Raw genomic sequence first — 21,633 nt, forward strand, 5'->3', positions numbered from 1 at the left:
ACAAGGACAGACACACCCCCTCTTCACTGAACAACTGCATATAAGTTCCTTCTCCTTCTGCTGCCTCGGCTTTCTCGTTTATAAAATGTCAGTTCTGGGTGAGGCACTCAGAAAAGCCACAGGTGGGAGACTGTCCTTACCTTGCCAAGCTTGGGGAAGTTCTACAGCTGACTGCCCCCTGCCTCCAATCCTATGAGGAGGAAACCCTTATATTCTGGAGCCTGATTAGCTGCTTGGATAATTAAGGGCTTAATAAGGGGCAGATAATTATCTAGAGTCACAGAGAACAGGAGACCCAGAGCTCACATGAGCATTTACTTTGTTCCAACATAAATAGCACAGAAGATGAGGGTGGCTGGGGAACCCAAGGGCTATATTAGGACCAGTATCAGAGACAGATGTGAGTGTCCAGAGGACATCAGTGCCCCTGGTGGTCCCTCTCTCTAACTCATACCTTCCCCAAGGCTAAACACACACTAGGTACTTTAGCCAACACTTATTGAGCACCTACCGTGTTCCAGGCCTAAGCAGGGCATTGGGATGACCACAGTGAACAAGACAGCTGGGGTTCCTGTCCCAAAATCGGCACTGTGTAAGTTACCTGTACAAGTTCACATCATTTCTGGGGGGAGGTAAGGCAGGTAGGAGCCACTAAGCCAGGGAGATAGGACAGATGGAACTACAGGATACAGCAAACATGTCTCTGTCCCCCACCACATACACAGAGGTCAGCTGGGAAACACCCACTGTCCCTTGGCCAGACTGGGCACTTGGGAAGGTAGAGGAGGGCAAAGGAAGGACGTCGGTGTGGGAAGACACAAGAAGCCCCTTAGAGGGTTGAGGGATCTGAAGGTCAATCCCAGCCACTGTCCTCCCAAGTCATGTTGCCCTGGCAGCTCTCCCATCTCCTTAAGTTATGATTTCCTCCAGTCTAAGTGCAGAATTATATAATTCGGACAATGATAAGTGACTGTCTGCTGTTCAGCTGAGCTGGACAAGAGTCAAAACGACCCAGGGAGATAAACATTTTGACAATCTCCCCCTTTTCGCACATGGAGAAACTGGGCCTCAGATAGGACAAGCCATTTGCCCAAAATCACACAGGAAGTGAGTGTCCTGGCTAGGGTTCGCCTCTACATCCAAGAGCTCCAGAACCCAGCCAAGACACACCCAGTGGGCTCCTGCCCACCTTTCCAACACCCTTCACTGTGTTCTCTGCCAGGAACCTTACAACTTGTCCATCACTGCTCCAAGTTCAGTCACCCTTCTCAGTCAGAGGGACTTCCTCCTCCAGAGAGCTTTCTGTAGCTTACCCTCCCTCCTCTCAGACTTCTGAGGCTCCGGACCCTCTTTCCTTCCCCTCAGGCCCTCACGGACCCAGCAAGGGCGGTTCAAGCCCAGCAGCCTCCATCCACCCTAGATGACTCCCATACATGACTCCAGCGTGACACATACAAGCAATTCACCCCTTGGAAACTTATGATGCACCTGCTGTATGCTGAGCTCTGGGAGGGGTCAGAGTGGAGAATCAAGTGTGAAAGAAGCTCCTGCTATCTAGCTCAGCTTCTCCAGTGACCACAGACTGCAGATGAAGGACGTCAGAATGACCTGGAAAGAAGCCTGAGGACTAACGAACAATGCACTTCAGGACCCATCCTCTGTGGCTAGGTGAGGCCATATTAGAGCTGGTGACCAGATAGCCACAGAGGGCACAGAGACAGCAAAGGCCTCAGAGGAGCTGTGCAGGCTCCAGGTTGAAAGCTGAAAGCGGACCATGCAGGGGGACAATGCTGGCCAAGGAGCCACCTGAGCTGCCCTCTGCTCCATGGTATCATGCAGCGATTTGCCACTACTCCGCTCTGAGGCACCCATCTGCTCGCAGCTGTGGACCCCTCAGTCTCCACACTGTGGTGAGGCTCTCACTGCGGGGAGTGCCTATTGCTGTGCTCTGCGGTTCTCTCTTCCACCTGGCTCCTCACCACCACACTCACCACACCTCTCAGAAGCCAGTGCCCAGTAGGCACCTGCGGAATGCTTTGATGGGGCCACTTGGAGATCAGGCCAGTTCCTTTCGGGGAGGTCATGAGCATCTTTCTGGGTGGGAGAGTTTGACTAGTTTTATCTTACTCCTCTCAAAAGAACATGGTATAGAACTAGGTGCACCATGACTACAAAGTCTGGTGGGGAGGAAGGATAAATGGATAAATGGATTGATAAATTGATAAGAAGGAAGATGATGGATAGGGAAGGGAGGAAAGGGTATCTAGGTGGATGGATTATGGGCAGTGTGTGGATGGATGGATGGATGGATGGACGGACAGATGGACAGACGGACGGACAAATTAATGTAAGCATATATGAATTGATAGGTGAATGAATGGACAAATGAATGGGAGTGCGTATGAACTGAAAGGTGGGAAAGACGGATGGATAGTTGTATTAGTGGATTGATTGGACTGGGCAAGGTGGCATGCACCTGTAATGCCAGCACTTGGGAAGGTAAGGCAAGAGGAAGCTCGTAAATTCAGTGCCAACCTAGACTAAATATCATTTTAAGACCCTTTCTTTAAAACAACAAAAATACAGGCAGGTGGATAGACAAAAGGATAAATAAATGAGAGGAAGAGAAAAGAATGGTGGGCAGGTTGGAGCCTGCGTGTTGGGTGCATGATCTTTCTCTATGTCATTAGCTTCCTTATGGGCTTGGCCTATGTTGTGGCTTGACTGTGAACTTCCTAATTGTTCCCCACTCTCAACACCCATAGGCCCTTGTGTTTGAACACTTGTCCCCAACTGGTGCTGTTTGGGAGGGTATGCAACCTTTGGGTCACGGTGCCTGAGTCACTAGGAGAATGCCTTGAAGATTACGCCTGCCTTCAGCTCCGATTAGCTCTCTGTTCCTTCTCAGCCACATTGTAAAGAAGTGACAGCTCCAAGCTTTTGTCAAAACAGGAGCTGTGTCCCTGCCATGATGGACAAAGTCCCATGAAAGCAGAAGCAGAAACAAACCCTCTTCCTGTAAGTTGCCTTTGTCACTTCCTGCCTTGCAGTGAGGAGAAGAGTCATCAACACAGTCAGATCTCAGAGTTTTGTCTCTCTAAACCCCAAACACCTAGCATAAGGTGGAGCCTACACAGTAAATGTAAATTGATCAATCAATTAACTGAGCAACCCCCAAAACTAAAAGGCACGCTGTCCTGGGTGAAATCGCAAGAAGGATTTTCTAACCTGTCCTTTTTACTCTTTCATCCTGACTTCCTCTCATTACCAAGGTGGAGCAGAGTCTGCTCGCTCCCTGCCACAGGTGACCTTGCAAGAGGCAGGTGGGTGGAGTGGCACCACCCTGTCCTGAGGCTTTGCTGGCTGAGGTGGTTGAAAATCCAGGCACCTTCTACTTCCCCTAAAGAAACACAGCGAATGTGAGCCCTGTGTTCAGCCAGGAAGCAGTCCGTGGCTTAGAGATTAGCCTATCAGGGAGAAAGATCACCAGGCTTTAGCTCACTGAGCCCCCTTGCTTGGCCCAGCCCACGCTGTGAGGTGTCACTACTAGTCTCAGAAGCTCTCCACTGAAGGAGAGTTAGACACGTGCCTGAGGGCAGAGCCCAGGAGCAGTTCTTGTTCCTAGAACAAAAACAGTTGCTTGTGATGAGAAGCTAAAGACGCAAAAGGGTACCTGAAAAGGTCATGGAAATGTCACCTGAAAGTTTGGAAACAGGGACAAAAATGGGCATAGGGGAGGCAAATAAATGGGGGCAGGAACTGACCAAACTCTTCAGATGCTAGAAGTCCTGGATCTGTTCAGCTCTGGGACTCTGGGTGTGTCCCTCTCTTCACTGGACATTAGTAGCTGCATCCCTCAGAAGAAACTCAGAGCCTGCCTGCCTGCCTGCCTGCCTGCCTGCCTGTCTCACAGGGCTCGTCTGACCTAATTACAAGGCAGGGAATGCCACCAGGCAGAGGGCGTAGTACCTGAACGTGTGCTACTCATAACCTTAGCTCATCCTTGCCACCCTCCAGGGTCCTCTTTCAGAATAGGAACTTCCTGGGCAAGGAGTGAAAGCCGACAGGCATGGTCAGCAGAAATGGGCTCCCACCCTCCTCCTCTCTGGAGCAGTTTGGGTGGCTCAGGACCCAGGGGCTGCACAGAGAGCTGGCTCAGGTACACAGAGTCAGTTGGGAGTTGCAACTCAAGAAAAACATTTAATGCTGAAGTGAGCAGGTCTTCACAGCTTGCAGCCAGCAGCCTCCTTTCCAGGAGGGACCCAAGAAGGAGGAAGGAAGCAAGAGACAGACTCAGGTGTCTTAAGATTAAGGAGCCCAGACAGGAATCTGGCTTGCTGATGATGACTCTACACGGCTCTGCCTCAGTGTCCCCAGGCTTGGGGAAAGAAAGTTCCTGAATAGCCGGCTCTCTTCATGATCCTGGCTCAGCGTTGGTAGGCGAGTCCACTGGATATCACAACATAACCCTGGAAGACCAAAACAAGCTATGGCTAACTCAGAGGCCTATGGGGGAACCCCTGGTTGCCACCTTCAACCTGTTTTTGGGTAGTGTTCTTATCAGGAGTGGCCATCAATTCACTGGCCTTCAATCTCCTACTCTGTCACTTAAGTAGTAGCACTTGCAGGGAGGGCAGTGGTGGTGCCTGCCTTTAATCCCAGTACTCATAAGGCAGAGTCAGGCAGATCTCTGTGAGTTCAAGGCCAGCCTGGTCTACAGAGAGAGTTCCAGGACAGTCAAGGCTATTACATAGAGAAACCCTGTCTCAAAAAAAAAAAAATGTAGCAGCACTCACCTTACAAAGCTATGGAGGTGCCCTCAAAAGGGGGAGCCTAACAAAGGGGGAGCCCTCAAAAGGTGAGTCAGCATGAGACCGGCACATGCTCTATGCTCCAGGCATAGGAGTGCAGAACCACTTGGCTCCTTCTCCAAGCTTCAGCTTCCTTAGCAGAGCCAGGCACTCCCTGTCCCTCACATGCTCCACACTGCGCTACTGAAGTGAACACTCCTGAGGGCTGCTAACCATTCACCATCGTTTATCATCCAGCCGTTTGTTTATTTGTCAAGCCTCTACTGAGCCTCTAGCACTTGCCAAACCCTATGGAAGATGCTGAGGACTCAACAGAGAACAAATGAGACCCGGTCCCTGTCCATAGGTAGCTCAGAGTCGAGAATAGTCTAGTCTAGCAACCATTAGCTTCGTGTGACTAATGCGACTATTTATTTTTAATTAAAAGAGGGGCGAAGAGGCCTCAGATTAGCCTCCAGCTCTCTACATAGCCAAGGATGACCTTCCTGAGTCCTCTGTGTTTTGAATGTCCCTCCTTTTTAGCCTTTATTTATATCCATGTGCGTGTGATATACACAATTGCCTACATTCATGTTCACATGTACGGAGGCTGGAGGTTCACATCTGATGTCTTCTTCAATTGCTCTCTGTTTCATTTACCATGCAGGGCTTCTCGTTGAACCTGGAGTTCACATCCGATTAGTCTTGCTAGTCAACTCACCCTAGAAAGCCCTGCCTCTGACGCCTGGGTGCTGGGATTACAACTGGGCACCACATCTAACCAGTGTGAATCCTGGGACTCTAAACCTGAGTCTTCTCACTTGTAAGCACGTATCTACTGAGCCATTTCTTCTGCACCTAAACTATCCATCTTCATGAGAGTGGTCATCAGAGCCTTGAGGCCAGCATTCTTAAAGAACCAAGGTGAGCATCCTCCCTGAACTGTTAAGCCCCACTTTGGACTGTTGTCCCATTTCCTATCCTTGCTCAGCCTGCTGAAGGAATTTGTTCTGAGTTCCCAGATGAGACAGGAAGAGATCATAGGGAGTCATTCTCTCTAAGTCAGAATGAATTTCATCCTGGGCCTATGATTCCTGACCCAGGGGCAGTAATCACAGAAAGTTCAGGAAGTTACCCACCCAGCTGCAGAGTTATCTGCCAGGCTGCAAAAAAAAAAAAAAAAAAAAAAAAAAAAATCCCTCTACCATTTGCTGCGGGAGTATCTCCCACTGCCTCAGCCAATAGTCGCTGAAGCACGAGCCCACAGTGCGGCGGGGAGCGCCTTCCACTCCGTCAGCCAATAGCCGCTGAAATACCAGCCCACTGGGGCGTAGTATATCTCTCTTTTAAAAAGAGACACAGATCCCGGATCAGGCCTCTTGGTTCCGGCGCTTGGTCCCGGCTCCTGCTCCAGCGACTAGGCTCCCTTCCTGACGGTTTATGGTGTATGTAAGTTTTACCCCCCAAAATAAATAACCCCTTAAAACATAACTGGTGTGGGATTGATTCGCCGATAACCATTCACCTTAGACACCAAGAGGCCAAGCCCGTCTCAGGACTCAGAATCCTGAAACAGTTGAAGACCTGAAGTCTCTGGTGTGAGGTGTGGTGAGAAGGGAGGGTTTTCTGTGTGGTCTTGGAAGATGTAGGATGAGCTCCCAGAGGGGTGACACTTCCCCCTCTATAAAGAGGCTCCCCAGTCACTCAACAGCTCTCACCTCACAGATGGAGACCTCAGAGTGGACATAATGGAGATTGAGCACGCTTGGGAGAGCAATTCCCATGCCCAGGAGAGCTGCAGCGAGACAGAAGTGTCCAAGTTAGTCAGAAGGGAGAGTACACCTGCAGCCAGCCCTCTGCTGGCAGTTTGGGGACACCGTGTGACCTAGAGTGGGAGGTGGGATCATCCTCACAGCACAGAAGGGAAATTGAGACAGGATAGGAGACCATCTATTGGTTATACAAATATGTACCAAGAGGCAGAGGCAGCTGGCCTCTGAAAACCACCCCCTTAATCTTTGAGCCTGAGAGGGCTTGGGGACTTGGACAGGCACTGAGGGTGTGGGCTCAAGAGGGCACCAGAGGGGCCAGAGCAGTGGAGAGTAGGACTCACCATTGAGATGATCCAGCAGGGGCTTCTGGAATACAGTGCTTATGAGTGTGTACACTTGATCCATCTGCAGCAACACCCAAGGGTTGGGTGGGGTGGAGGGACCAGCCCCAGGAAAGACCAAGAGAATGCAGTTAAACATACAGATGGACAGGCATCCGAGACACAGGATGAGGGGGAGGGTAGCTCTCCCACCTCAGCTGACCCTAATCAACTCCCCAGCCGGATCAGCCTTGAGGTCAGGCAGCCCAGGGATAACTCTAACCCTCATCCCAGAGTTACCAATAGGAGGACTAGCCAACAGATGCCTGATGACAGATGGAAGTTAGGCTGGCAGACTGGCAACTGGATGGACGACTTATGTATACTAACTCACATCCCATGAATGCATGGGGATAAAGGAATGTGTGCATGGTGGCAAGCGCCTGATCACGTGACATGATGAAGGACCAGCCGGTGCCAGATGTTCCACTGATCAATGAGCTCTGACTGAGGGCTGAGCTGATGAATCAATCCTTGCCCACAGGCAAAGAAACAGGCAAAGAAGTGAGGACAAAGGGAGGCAAGTAGGTCCCTGTCCCCAGCCATCCCAGGGAAGCTATGGTGGCACTGAGATGTGTGTGTCAGTCTCACACTCCCACAGCCCTTCCCAAGGCTTAAGGCAGCCCAGTGCTCCACTCACATCAATGGAGCCCACATTGGAGGTGACCACAGAGAGCTGGAGCCCCCTGAAAGAAAAGCAGGGGTGGGCTCAGCATATGCCAGCTTCCCCTGAAGCGCGCATTATTACATCCGAGAGCACACTGGGGGTCCAAGGTTAGAGGGGTCACTTACCCTAGCATAGACGTGGTCCCACGAAGCTTCGCCTTAAACACGGAGAGCTGAAGGTTCAGGTTCACCATCTGGGTGTAGGAGGGGAGCAAGTCAGAAGGTGCGTTGTAGAGCCTTCCGACCCTCCCTGACCAAGGCAGACCACACATGTCTATGGAGCTGGCTAAATGTCAGGTTGTAGCCTGCACTTTATGAGCAACAACAATATAAAGAACACAGGTGGGGTCCCTTCCCTTCCCTGTGGGGACCTTCCAGAAGCAACCAGACAGGGGCTTTCACAAAAGCAGAGGCTGTCACAAAGGCTGAGAGTGATGGGGACCTTCTTACGCAGGGTGGCCCAAGAAGGCTGCTCTGAGCAAGGCTTCAACACTTAAGCTAAGAACTGAAAAATGAAGAAAAAGCAGCCAAAAGGAAAGGGAAAGGGTGCCAGGCAGAGGGTTCCACGTGAACCGCAGTCCGGAGGCAGAATGTCCTGGCATGTTCAGGAGAGAGACGTGAATCAAAGCAAATGAGAAGAGCACAGAGCATGTAAGGTCCCAAGGAGCATCACCCCAGCTCCACCTGTCCCGTGTGGCCTGTCACTCACCACATCCAGGGAGAAAAGGAACTGCAGGGCTGAGCTGGAGGACACAGCAAGGACCTCTACAACGGGCCGCAGCTGCAGAGCGGAGGAGTTGGTGCGGAGTGTGACCATGGGTGTGGCCCCCAGCTGCACCTTGAGGACCACGGGCATGGGTTCAGGGAACTGGCTGGCCACCTGGGACATCGGAGAAGGAGAAGGAGAGGGTTGAACACGCTCCTGACTGGCAGTCTTCCGTCTTGGAGGTTGATAAGCCATCACCCTCTATTCCTAACTGAGCTCAGAAGTGGGTCCAGCCCAGGCTTCTGGGCCAGACTTGAGCTCCTCGGAGGGGATTCTTGTGTTGCTGCTTTGCTTTCATGTTAAGGCAAGATTTTGCTGTACACCCCAGCTGGCTTTGAGCTGGTGATCTTCCCGCCTCCCAAGTGCTAGGAGTACAGGTGTGTGTCACCCACTCTGAGCTAGATCTTACAGGCAGGCAGGGATTAGAAAAGAGAGGGAAATGGACCATCAGACTCATAACAGGCAGAGACAGAGAGAAGAAAGTGCAGCTGTCTGGGATGGGCAGTCCCTAAGCTCAGGAGAGAGGGCTAAAGACAGGTGCTGACCCCCCACTTGGGGTAGAGAAAGACCATAAAGGCCCCACCCAATCCCTGAGCCTCTGGCTTGCTATGAGCAGAAGTGTCACTCACCTCAGGGATGAGCTGGCCCAGCGTGGAGGTGTTCAGAGGGTTGTTCTTTGAATTCTGAAATCAGTCCCCATCATAACAGAGTTTAAGGAAGTTTCACTGTCAAGGCCACCGCTTGGCCTCACGGGTAAAGTTCCTTATCCACGGGTTCCTTCCAAGGGCCATCCTGTAACCCCAACTCTAGCTGCCCACTGCCCACGACTCCACATCTACAGGCTATCACCAGAATGGGCCACGAGGCACCCTGCCACAGGACCTGGGTGACAGATCTAGCCCTCACCAGCTGCCCCGTGATCTCCAGGTTGAGGGATCCAGCCTTCTGCAGCATCAGGAGGGCACAGTCGAACAGGTGCTGGGAGAGCCCCACTGTTGCCATGGCATCTTCGTCACCCAAAGGCCGTGGCAACACAAAGGGGTGAGCACCATGCAGAGGCAGGAGGATGGGCTTGCCGAGCAGGAAGAGAATGGCCTGAATAAAGGCAGGGGCACACATGCAGGACAACAGGAACGGTAGGCCTGTAACAGACCCAGGACCTCCAGGGACTAGCCCAGCCATGAAGACGTGGCCCACACTCCCACCTGGAGTACCAGCCACCTCCTTCCCTTTACCCTCTACCCTCTTAGGCCACTTCCAGGACACCAAGGATGCCAGTACCAGAATGACTGGGAGGTACTCACTCTGACATCCATAGACATATAGTTACTGGTGATAGTGGGTGTGCTGGTCACCGAGTAGCGGATCTGGGACTCAGGGCCCACAGGACTGAGTCCTTCATGAAAACAGAAAAACATTGAGCACCAGGCCCTCACGGAGCCAGCAAACAGTTACCAAAGGCCTTTCTGAGCTCCAGCCAGGTCACAAACTCAGCAGCCCAGCTAGGCCTCCTTTGAAGGTGGGCACCCAAACTGCTACATGCACCCAGCTTGTTGACTGACTGGGATGCAATGCTAACAGGTCTGTTTGCTAACATTCCCCACCAGCTAAAGACTACTGAGCTCAGATTACAGAAGGAGAAGGCTCAGTCCAGGCCCAATCCATCTAATGGAGGCAAGAAGGACACACGGGAAGAAGAGGGTTCCCACTGGTCAGCCAGACCAGTGACTTCCTCTGTCTCTTCTCATCACCACAGAGTAAGTCTCTCTGCACGCAGTGTGGTCAGTTTATTCTTGCCCAAGGCGGCACACACAAGTCAGTCTGCTCCCAAAGCTTTGGCCTCTCTTCCTGACCAGAATCTCCTTCAGGAATTCAAACACCAGAGCAAGGACCCCCAGATCTCACTTCATCCGAAGCCTCAAGCAGCTCTCAGGAAGCACAGCACAGAGGCCTGGGTGTGAGTGGACTCCCAGGTTAGAATAGTCTGCCTATGAAGATTGCACAGGTGAAGGTCAGCGGATCCCCAGAGATGACAACAGGTGCGACAGGCCAGAATTCAGGGCTTAGGAAGGCCTAGCTCAGCCCACAGTTCTATCGTCAAAGCCCCAGATAGCCCAGAGTTTTTCATTGTTTTATTTTTTATATGTATGGGTGTTTTGCCTGCTTATATATCTGTGTGCCACATGTTTGCCTGGTGCCTGTAGAGGCCAGAAGAGGGTGTCGTGTTGAATTCCCTGGAACTGAAGTTGCAGACAATTATAAACTTCCATGTGATTGCTGGTCACTGAACCCACATCCTCTAGAAGGGCAGTCAGTGCTCTTAACTGCTAAGCCATTCCTCTGGTCCCAGTAGCCTGGTGATGGATGATGTACTTATATGTGGTCATATTTTGAATACCTATTCATATATATTTATCTATCCATTCATTTTAAAATATCAGTTATGGGTCTATCTTATGTGCTTTGCATAATTTTGTTATATTTAAGCATGTAAATATTTATTTAATATTGTATATGAAAATAGATTATGTATTAAAGTATATAAAAGCATATTGGTAAGTATATATCTCCTTTCAGCTTTCTGTTTTTCTGTTGGCTCAGCTGGATTTAATTTCATTTTCTCTAATACTTTTAAGATTTTTCTTTTGTAAAAGCAACACAGTGTGATTCCCTTCCTTGTATGTCAGTCACATGGTTTGGAGGCAGGAGGAAGGGATGGCAGGAAGGGATGTGGAGATTGGTAGACTGCCCTGTCTCCTGAGTCACCTATTGCTGCACTTGTCAACACTCTGGACACTACAAAGGTGAAATTGCTGCATGTTTAAAAATGAATAAAACTTTAATGTCGTGTCGTGGTGTATATTTAAAAAAATATAGCCAGGTGATGGTGGCACATGCCTTTAGCACTAGCACTCCAGAGGCAGAGACAGGTGGAGGATTTCTGTGAGTTCAAGGTCAGCCTGGCCTACAAAGTGAATTCTAGGACAACCAGGGCTACACGGAGAAACCCTGTATCAAAAAAAAAAAAAAAAAAAGCCAAAAGAAAACAAAAAAAAGGAAGGAAGGAAGGAAGAAAGGAAGGAAGGAAATATAAGAGAGGTGGAAGATAGAGCCCTGGATCCCAGATGAACTCCTTTTTCAATGTTTTCTTACATCACAGTAAAAGACATGTGGCTAGCTGACACACCCCTTTGATCTGTGCTTTTTAATGGACTCTAAATATTTGAGATGATGGAAATGTTAATGTACTTGATTTAACTCTTCCACTTTATATCCATTCTATTAGGAATATATATATATGTGTGTGTATATATATACATTATATATAGGACATTACTTTATATACTGTAAGTACATACAGTCCTACATCACCAATTTACAATACAAATCTTTTGTCAATAGAGTAAAGAAATCCCACTTCTCCTATTTCACACTCTGGTTGTGCAAGACTCACATAATCGTCCTCCAGGGCTGGTGCCATGGAGTCCCTTTATTAGATTTTTTTTTATTATTATTCCTCAAGACAAAGACAAGAGCTGATCTTTGGGATAAACCCAAACCCGGGGCACCCTGCTGAAGGTAAGCTCGCTGAGGAAGGAGGAATGCACACTTGCTTCTTAAGCCTGCCAGGCCCCAGGCCCTTAACCCATGCTGTTTCATAAAACCAACAAATTCAAGAAGTGGGAATTTTCATCCCTAATTTCTGGATAGAATGGTGTGGATGAGTGACTTCCCTAAGGTCACACAGCATGGGAACAATGTTACTATAATTCCAATGTGTGCCCTTTCATTCCAGTCCAGTGGCCTCAGCTTATTGCCACCTCCTATTTAAGGTCATATGGAGATTGAGTGGAGAAGGGAACCAGGAAATCAAGAAGACAAGATAATCCGGAACTGGCCAGAGTGGGGGAGTGGATGCGTGAGGAGGGAAAAGCAATATGGGCCTGTCCCTACATAGCTCCAGTCCTCTGCCTTCCCGTGGTAACCTGGGACTGATGGCCGCAGAGCCTGGCTACTGAAGAACCCACTGCGGGTAAAGTCAGGCTCTGCCCTGTCCCTGGGATAAGCCCAGGCTCTGGGTCTTCGTCCTCTGATCTCCCCACACCCACCCCTCACACTGTCCCAGCTTGGCTCTAATCATTAGCATCCCCGGGGCAGGTCCAGACAGACAAGGCCAGTCGCAGTACCCTGAAAAGGACACCAGTGACAAGACAAAGCTAGTAGGCCCCAAGCAAGTGTAGTTTCAAAATTGCTGGTAAGGAATGTGAAAAAGTCCTTGGTAAACCTCAGACCAAATGGATTCCATGACAGGAGAGGCTGTGTGGGATCTGAGGCAAATAAGATGGCCCCGAGGTATCATGTAATGTCTTCTGAACTAGTCCTTAGGTACTGAGGCCTATGGCTAAGAAGATGCGACAGGCCTGCTCTCCAGCCTTCAGCTACTACCACAGCTAGTCTAGGAAGACACATGGATACTTCCCAGTGTTCTCAAACAATAGTGCAGATCAGTGTGGGGACAGCGGAGAATATTGGGACATGACCCATGACAATTGGGGTTTGTGGGTGAGCACTCAGCTTCTTGCATGCCAAGGCATTTCCACCCAGTCTCAAAAAGTGCCCCAGTGAGAGAGAGACTGGGTCCCAGCTGTACAGAGTTCAGCAACAACAATAATAGCAACATCGTCGTTGTCATCGTCTCCTTCTCCTCCTCCTCCTCCTCCTCCTCCTCCTTCTACTCCTTCTCCTTCTCCTCCTCCTCTCCTCCTCCTTCTTTCTCTTCCTCCTCCTCTTCTTCTCTTTTCTTCTTTTTTTATTCCTCTTCCTTCTCTTCCTCTCTCTCCTTCCCTTACTTCTTCCTTTCTCCTTCTTCCTTTCTGTCATTGTCAAGACTCAGAAACCAGAACTAATGATCATGCGGTCCCGGGGGGAATGGACATTTATGTGTCCTTTTTGAGAGGGCTGCAGAGCCATTGTCCCCATATCCAGGTAAGGAGCATACATCTTCACACCCACAGCCACCACATGATAGCCAAAGCAAGCCTTAGGCCCAGCACCTCCAGTGATATACACACCCCTCACCATAGTGGCCAGCCTCCCTGTGATGGTACAGGAGTTCCCTGACTCTGAGGATCTGTTTCCAAAACCTCCGAGACTCTAGATCCTAACAGCCAATACAGCTTAGTTTTTCCAACAGTAACATTCGTTGCTTAAACATTCAGCTTTATTTTGATTCTTGGCAATTTGACCTAAAATAGGTAGATTTTAGGATCAAAGAATTCATTCTGGAATCTAGAGATTGCCAGGTTCTGTAAACAGCCATGTGCTTTGGGGAGTCCTGGGTGACCTTCCCAAGGGCCTCCTTTTTCTCAGGTTAATTGAAAAGAGAACACTATTTATAAATCAGAAGCCAGCAATGAAGACCATACCACCAGGTCCAAGGGAGACATCTTTACAGGTTCTTAAGACCCACAGGCCCCACCCTCCCATCCACTGGGCTCCAGGTCTTACCAATTAAAGTGCCCAAATGGACATTGAGGTCCTGAACCAGGCCAGAGACTTGCAAGCACAGCTGTAGCAAAAGAGAGGCAGCTGTGGTGAGGGCGGTTTGGAGTTGTGGGTGAGGGACAGTCAGGCTGCAGGCCCCCAAAGCCTCCCAGGCACATAGCAAGCCTGGAGTTCTTTCCTTTTCCACCTGGAAATGGTTGGCGTCCACCCCTCTTAGGGTGCTGAGGAGGCAAAAGAAGCTGCCAAAGGATGGAGAGGAGGACACAGGTACTTGGCAAGGAGGGGACTGCAAGGCCAGGGTGCTCCTAGCCTGTGGATATTGCCATCACCTCTGGGGAGGAGATGACACACACTAGGTAGACACATAAATTTTTGCTGGCTCTGCAGTCCCCAGTTCTGAATTCCTTTCCTACCTTAGTACCCTCACCCCAGGCTGGCCTGTCCATTGCGCAGCCTGGGAGAGGGGGCATCAGGTTTGCCTTACTTTGTTCATTCCGAATTTATCTCCCCCAAAACGTTTCCCCTACCCCCACCTTCTGACATGGGATCAGGACTACTCTGGGAAGATTTGTCACTGTCTCCCAAGTTCCTGAAAGTCCACCCGTGCCTGAGTGTCCCCACTCCTCCTCAGCACTGAACATGAGCCTCTTTCTTGTTCTCATGAAGAAATTGGAAGCATCCCATGAAGGGCCTTCTATTTAAAATAATATAATATCACAGACTGAGTAAAGTCTTAGTGAAAGATTATATATATATCACATTACATGGGCACACATGCACACAACACACATGTACAGTACACCTACATGCATTGAAGCCCGTGCACATACATACGCACATCAAGATACAATGCCCCTCCCCCAAGGCTTGCAGCCCACTGCTCATGCCTCAGGCCTTCTAAGCTACGCCATCTGCCGAAAGCCCCTTACCGTATTGCTCAGGTCAGCTCGAATGTGCTCCTGCACCAGGTCCAGCAGCTCCTGGGAGGTGCTGAGGAAGTGGTACAGAAAGTGGCCCTGAGTTCCCTGGGTGGGGCTCTTAGCAGAACCACACAGACAGCTGGGACAGAAGTCTATCCTCAGCCAGCAACCCAGAGATCCCATCTGAGGCCTCACCAGGTTCCTGACAGTGTTAGAACGGTGGTCTCGCCTCCACAGAGGAGGAGCTTGAGTCTCAGAGAAAGGACCCTGCCTCTCAAGGTTTGGAAGTAGCCAAGATGGTGGTAGTGGGGGCCCGGCTCAGGAGAGACAGATACGAACACTGGACCTTGGAAAAGCCCCACGTGGCCATGTTCTCAGCCAGCTGGTTCTAGAGCTACTAGGGTGAGAAGGCATGGGGAGTGGAGCTGGGGTCCCCGGTCCCCTTGTCACTTTGGCTTCAGTGCCCTGTGATGCTCAGCAGAGTGTCTGCGTAGCACTGGACTTCAGGCTCCCCTCTGAACTAGGGTGTAAATCGGTATTTCTCAACAGCGGCCCAGAGGAATTCACACATCTTCTGTTTGATCTCAGCCACAGCCTGCTTCACTCTGGGAGGAAAAGCTATATCTGTGCATTTATAGCTCCTGGCTGCTCCTGCAGCCAGGAGGGGTCCAGCATGGCTGGATTTCTGCACGCTCACAGCTCTCTGGGGAAAAGGTCAAGCATTGTGGGACACTTCTTTTAGGGCTTCCTGGTGCTCAGCCACCTCAGAGTGGACAAAGCCAAGGAAAGAGCAGGCATAGTAAGGAGGCTCCCAGGCAATGGGATGGTGAAGTCTGCCTTGAGTCTCCTGTACTCTGGGGCCTCCAATTTCTTCCTGTGGTACGGGGACCCACCCTGGCACGCCCCGTCAGACATTGTGAAGCTCAAGGAGAAGACTCCTGTGAAGAGCCAAGAGTGGCATCCACGGAGCAGGTGCCAGGGGCAGCTGCTGCTAGCCTTGCATGTTGACTTGAACAGCCACCTGCTATAGAGCTTGACTGGTCCTACCCCACCTCCCATCCCTGGACTGTCCACCTCTGCAGAGCGGGATGGCCTGTAAGGGCCCCAGCACCTAGACTGATTGGCTTTATCCTTACTAGTAAGTGTGCCCTGGTAGCTGACAGAGGGAAGTGGTCAAGACACAGGCTGTGTGGCATCAGCCAGGTCCCTAGTCCTCTCTGGGCCTCTCTGGGCTAAGTGATAGAACAGGTGTGATTATGGAGCCTCCTTGATCCTTTGTGGCCACTGGATGCAGACTTGAGTGAGAAACTTGAGTAGTGGTCCCATAGCCTTGGTTTCGGGAACCCCTGAGACCCAGTGCCCTCAGGAACCCACCTGTTGCTGCCGTCCAGCGTGCTGGCTGGGCTGAAGAGTGAAGAGCAGGCGGAGATGCTGAGCACAAGGGTCCCAATGGAATCCCGGGCCACGTGCACATCAGCCAGCAAGGCCACAGGCAGCACCAGCTCCGTGGGCTCTGGGACTCTGCAGGAGGTCAGACCTTAGCCCATCCTGGTATATGAAGACCGTGCAGACCCCAGGCCTGGGCCAGACTCCACAGTACAGCTGTCAAGTATGACTCGGGCTTCCTGTGGCTCCTGCGACAGGGCTCTGGGCCACACACTGGCTAGAGTGAGTCTCAGCTCTCCCTTCTGTTAAACTGACATGAGAATGGATGGATGTGCCTGCTTCTTAGCTCTGTGCTGAGCTCTCCAAGACCTCACCCTGTGAGAACGTCAGCTCTATGTCCAGTCACAGAGAGCACCCATAAAACAATATCTCAGCACTCACCATCACAGCACTAAGGAGCACTCACCACCACAGCACTAAGGAGCACTTGCCATTAGAGCACTAAGGAGCACTCATCATCACACACTAAAGAACACTCACCACTAGCACTAAGGAGCACTCATCATCAGCACTAAGGAGCACTCACTATCACAGCACTAAGGAGCACTCACCATCAGCACTAAGGAGCACTCACCATTGGCACTAAGGAGCACTCACCATCACAGCACTAAGGAGCACTCGCCACCAGCACTAAGGCGCACTCATCATCACAGCACTAAGGAGTACCCATAACATCACAGTGCTAGGGCAAAGCAATAAAGATAGTGGATTTCTTGAAATGTCAACATACAACTTGAACATTAAATGCAGTTACACAGGAAACTGCCTGACATAGAGAAATAATGATGATAACACAATTTATTAAGCATCTACTCTGTGCTTTGTACTGTAGAAGAGGCAGATGCCATAATCAAAACACCAAATCCATTCAATTCAACCCTCACAGATCCCTGCAAGGTTCATCTCACCTCAGATAAAGACCCTGAGGGTTGGAGACGTTGAAGCAACTCCACCGGCTGCACAGTTATTGGGGCTGGACTAAGGTCTCCAAGGTTCTCCCCTGTCTCACTCCCCCAGGGGGTAGGAAGGGGCATGGAGATATTGTTAGCCCCCTCCCCTCACTCTTCCCTGGGAGAGACCCTGGAACTCCTGCCCTCCAACAAGGACTCTCACTCACCGAAAGACTTTGATCGTGAAATTGGCTGCTGCTGATAAGTGTATCCCAAAACCAGCAATGAATTTCAAGTGGAGGCTGGGCAAGTGGACATCCAGAATCTGGACTCTGTTGGGTTGGAATCCAAGGGACAAGGGAACTCCCATTAAACACAGAATCAGCTCCGGGGAGGCTTCCCTGAGCCACCCCCACATGCTGATGTTATAAAGAAGGGCTTTCTGGTGGGTGAGAGAGGTGGTAAGCACTCCAACACAGGAGGCTTGTGACACACCCAGCTGGTACAAAGGCAAACAGAGGGGCCTGGCTTCAGCAAGATAATCGTGTGGGGTTCTAACAGCTTCTGACGATTTCCCAGGAAGGCAAAGAAAAGACACTGAAATCCCCCACAATATTCTAGCATCACCTTTGGCCCCAGCAACAGGAAACACCCAGTGAGTACTCCGTGACTTCCTTTTTGCCTAAGTGAAAAGTCATTTTCTCCCTGGTAGGGGTAGGCTTGGGACAATTCAGACATCCGTAAATGGCCCCACTTTCAAATGCCTCATTTTAGCCTGGGGTGACATGGACCCACGACTCATCACTACACAAGCCAATCTTAAGCCTACAGCATTCAGCCACATCCATCCTGGATACTCTCCTGCTGAAAGCAGGGGTCTTCAGGTCCAGGTGGTTCTGTACTTACCTAGAGCATTGTTAAGGTCATTCATAGCCATTACCATATAAACAGCACTCACACCAGCCCTGCCTCAGAGGTCTCAAACTGTTGGCCCCAAGCTGCCTGTCCATCGACCTATACACTGTTCTGGTGTCTAAGTTTTTGTATTAGTTTCCACCATTTAAGATTCTAGATAAGTTAGGCCCAGTATTTCAAGGCCCTGATCACCATGTTTTAGGAAGCTGAGACAGGAAGATTTCAAGTGTAAGGCTAACCTCAGCTACTTAGTGAGGCCCCATCTCAAACAAAACAGGAACAAAAAAAAAAAAGAAAATTATAGCTGACAGATAGGTGAGTAGGTAGGTAAGCACATAGAAAGCAGCAGATTTTTCGAGTGTCCAAAACTCTGACAGTAGCCAGTTGGTATTCCTGTAGGGATAGGTACAATGGCTACTGTATTTGTTTGGGTATCTCCATCCCTTTGTGTCTTTATGAATTAATGGACAATCATGTAGTTAAGATTGTCCTTGTGTCTAAATTTGGTGTCCAACATTTGGAGAAAGAAACTGACAGCCTTACCAGATCTGTGGACCCCAGGGCCAGTCTGAGCCCCTTAGTGCAGGCTTACCAAGTAACTCAATCAACCAAGACTCCTTATAACCTCACCTGCTGGTGGGAGCCTCTAACCTGGGGAGTTTTATTCACCTATGGACCCGTATGCCCATCTGATAGTCCAGAGCACTACGTCCAGTAGATGGGAGCACTTTATTAGGCAGAGTATCTATCTACCTGACGGTTGGAGCATTCTTGAAAGACTCAGGATCTCCCTCCTACTGAGTCAAAGCACCACTCCCTTGGCCATCAGAACATTCCAGCTAGCAGCAGGAGGACTACAACACTCTCTCTGGAGGATGGAAACACTCACCTGATAGGCTGAAGCACCGCATCACTCCGATCCGGGAAGTCAGAGACAGTGACCTGCAGGGCCCGCTGGAGAGGGACTTTCCCGATGTCTGACACTGTGGGTCCAGGGCATGGTGAGTTCAAGTGCTTGGATCCACCAAGCATGATGAATACACCACCTGTCACTTGTCCTGCCCTTTGGGTGAAGGCACTCAGATACCAGATGGAGCATGGGGAGAATGCTGCTCCAGGCAAGCCCATGAGGTGTGCCCTACTATCATGCCCTCCATTTCCCGACTCTTCTTTATCCCATTCCTCCAAGACCATACAATCCTTAGCCCTCTCACAAATCTCCATCTGAGCCCCAATTGTCCCTAGTGCTTTCCCAAGTCACCAAGCTGAAGGAGCCACCCACCAATCCTGGTTTCTGAAAAAGCATCCCCTGGGAGGAGAGAGGAGGAGGTAGCTTCATCCTGATCACAAGTGCCCCAGGTGCTGGACCCAAATCCCAACTCTGCTGTCCACAGCCTGTGTGGCTGCTGCAGCCATGCTTTCTCCATCTCTCTATGTGCACTAACTACAACGCTCATCTCTCAGGGCCATTGTAAACAATCAGTGCACAGGCACGCTCTTCGTGCTGAGGCTGTGGACCTTTTCACTAACACACTAGCGGTAGCTGTCACCACAGAGTCCTCCGGGTGTGCCACGTGCTGTTTTGAGCATTTTCTTCTATTCTTATGCCTACTTTACAAGTGGGTGAAGACACCTGACTGAGAGAAAGGCAGACCTGGATAAAGCAGCACAGCTGTGAACCTGCTGATTTTCCCTTCGCCTGTACTATCAGGCCCCAGCTAAGTAGATAGTGAAATCAAAAAGAGAGACAATGGTTCTAGAAGGAAGCCTGAATTTAAGCCAAGAGGCTAGAACTTGACTCAGACTCACTAGCATAGTAAATGTTTTTGACCCTATCTGAGCCTCAGTTTCCCCGAGCAAGAAGAAAGGTCACGGTCTCTGTGTTCCTGATGCCCACCCATGTCTGGCCATCTGTGGCTGAACTGAGACTCCATCCACAGTGCTCCCCGACACAGGGCCTGCACTCTGGGGAGGGAGGACTCCAGAAGCCACTCCTCCAGACTTGGAAGCACTGCATAAGCCTCCTGCCAGGTTTCCACCCACAGAGAATAAACACAGGAGGATGAGCCAGGGAGGCCTGGGACAAAGGAGCCCTGCACAGAACAAGCAGAGGGCAGGGCAGACACCTCAGGGGGCCATCCTCAGGACTCTTTCCCAGGGAACCATTCCTGCTGTGTGTGAATCGTCCTTCTACACGGATCACTGACCACTTTCCTTGTCTGTCCATCTGCCCTGATGCAAGGTCCTAAAGAGTTGTGTGCCCTGGGGGAAGCTGCTGACTGATAGCCTCGTGTTCTGGCCATTAAGTCCTTTCTCTGGTCTGGACAGAGTCCCTCACATGCTAATCGAGTTGAATTTGACCTTTGGGAAAGCATCTCCAGACCCCATTTTGGTGGAACAGTTTCCTGAGAGGCAGCTGAGGGGAAATGAAGGACTCCATGCTGGGACCTCGGGTTTTTGTGACCTTGTTCTTCCCTGTGGGGCCTCAGTTTCCTCATTGGGCCTTTCCTGTGGGAGAGGGCAGGACTCAAAAGTACCTAGCAGTAAAGCCACAGGGAGAGACCTGTGCCCCCTCCCTTACTTCCCACCTCTCCCCAACCCCCACCACTACCTCCCAAGCAGCACAGAGCAACTGGCTCTCTGCCGCTGAGCCCTGCAGAGATACAACTCCAGGATGCTTCCTGCCTTGCTGTCCTTGATGCCCGTCTCCTGGGTCCCTGTGTGAGCACAGACACTACACATGTACATGTGTGCACTTTGGGTGCAAGGCACACCTGTGCACACACACGTTCAGACACATGCCTCAGACACACACCCTCCCTGGTGTTCAAATCACATCTCCTTGACACTCCAAACTCACAAAAACTCTTAGGTACAAAGTCAGTCACTCAAGTTAGTTAGCCCAGGTCCAGGGGTAGCTCATACCTGTAATCCCAGCAATTAGGGAGACTGGGGCAGGAGGATCGAGAGTTTGAGAATAGTCTAGGCTACCTACGGAGACTCTGCCTCACATACACATCAAAAAAAAAGTTTAATGATTAAAAATAAGTCCTTTTGTTTGGGAGGCTTTTGTTTGCTTATGTGTTGGGGAACATGTTTTTGTTTTTAAGAATATGCCTACCTACACAAGGCACAAGGGCACAGCTGTGTGTGCGCCTGTGCATGGTCACACTACTTGCTCACCCCAGACTCCCTAATTAGTCACTGAGCAGCAGGACACAGTGACACATACAAACCCAGATCCTCTGCTGGTACACACCTCAATCCTAGCATCACAGGTTCTAGGCCAGCTGGGATGCAGTTCTAGGCTGGGATTCCACTCAATGGTGGAGCAGTTGCCCAGCATGCATTGGGTTCTGGGTCCCATCCCAAGCACCACAAAAATAAGCAACATATGGGTCCTCTGAGACACCTGTGTCCATTCAGATCCGATTCTCGCCTACACACTGGGTGGCAAGTTGGCAGGTCTCTTACCATAATCCAGCATTGCCTTGTTGAGTCGGACCACAGTGACAGGCAAGGAGACACTGACCACGGCCCACAGCAGCACCAGCAGTGGTCCCAGACTGCGCGCCCCAGCCAT

General features: G+C 50.5%; 1 protein-coding gene across 1 annotated transcript; it reads right to left on the reverse strand.

Annotated features, from left to right (window-relative positions):
• Positions 1 to 4,211: 4,211 nt before the first annotated feature.
• Positions 4,212 to 21,633, reverse strand: Bpifb2 (BPI fold containing family B member 2). Its single transcript, XM_048445517.3, has 15 exons — positions 21,525 to 21,633; positions 18,940 to 19,033; positions 17,363 to 17,467; positions 16,174 to 16,320; positions 14,809 to 14,869; positions 13,883 to 13,943; positions 9,679 to 9,770; positions 9,281 to 9,469; positions 9,004 to 9,057; positions 8,318 to 8,488; positions 7,735 to 7,802; positions 7,583 to 7,628; positions 6,904 to 6,967; positions 6,509 to 6,585; positions 4,212 to 4,469 (listed from the first exon to the last, which is right to left on the reverse strand). Exons 1-15 carry the CDS (start codon positions 21,631 to 21,633, stop codon positions 4,428 to 4,430), a joined length of 1,380 nt encoding a protein of 459 aa, XP_048301474.3. The 3' UTR covers positions 4,212 to 4,427.

This window comes from Myodes glareolus, chromosome 10, assembly GCF_982192425.1.
Source record: "Myodes glareolus chromosome 10, mMyoGla1.1, whole genome shotgun sequence".
NCBI classification, from domain to species: domain Eukaryota; kingdom Metazoa; phylum Chordata; class Mammalia; order Rodentia; family Cricetidae; genus Myodes; species Myodes glareolus.

Bases quoted from the DNA above. Each gene is read 5' to 3' on its own strand.
- Bpifb2 (XM_048445517.3), bottom strand. From the start codon at position 21,633: ATGGCTGGGGCGCGCAGTCTGGGACCACTGCTGGTGCTGCTGTGGGCC. The intron at 9,470-9,678 runs GTGAGTACCTCC...GCCTTTATTCAG, and splicing joins ATATGTCTATGGATGTCAGA to GCCATTCTCTTCCTGCTCGG. The intron at 6,968-7,582 runs GTGAGTGGAGCA...GTGTTGCTGCAG, and splicing joins CCAATGTGGGCTCCATTGAT to ATGGATCAAGTGTACACACT.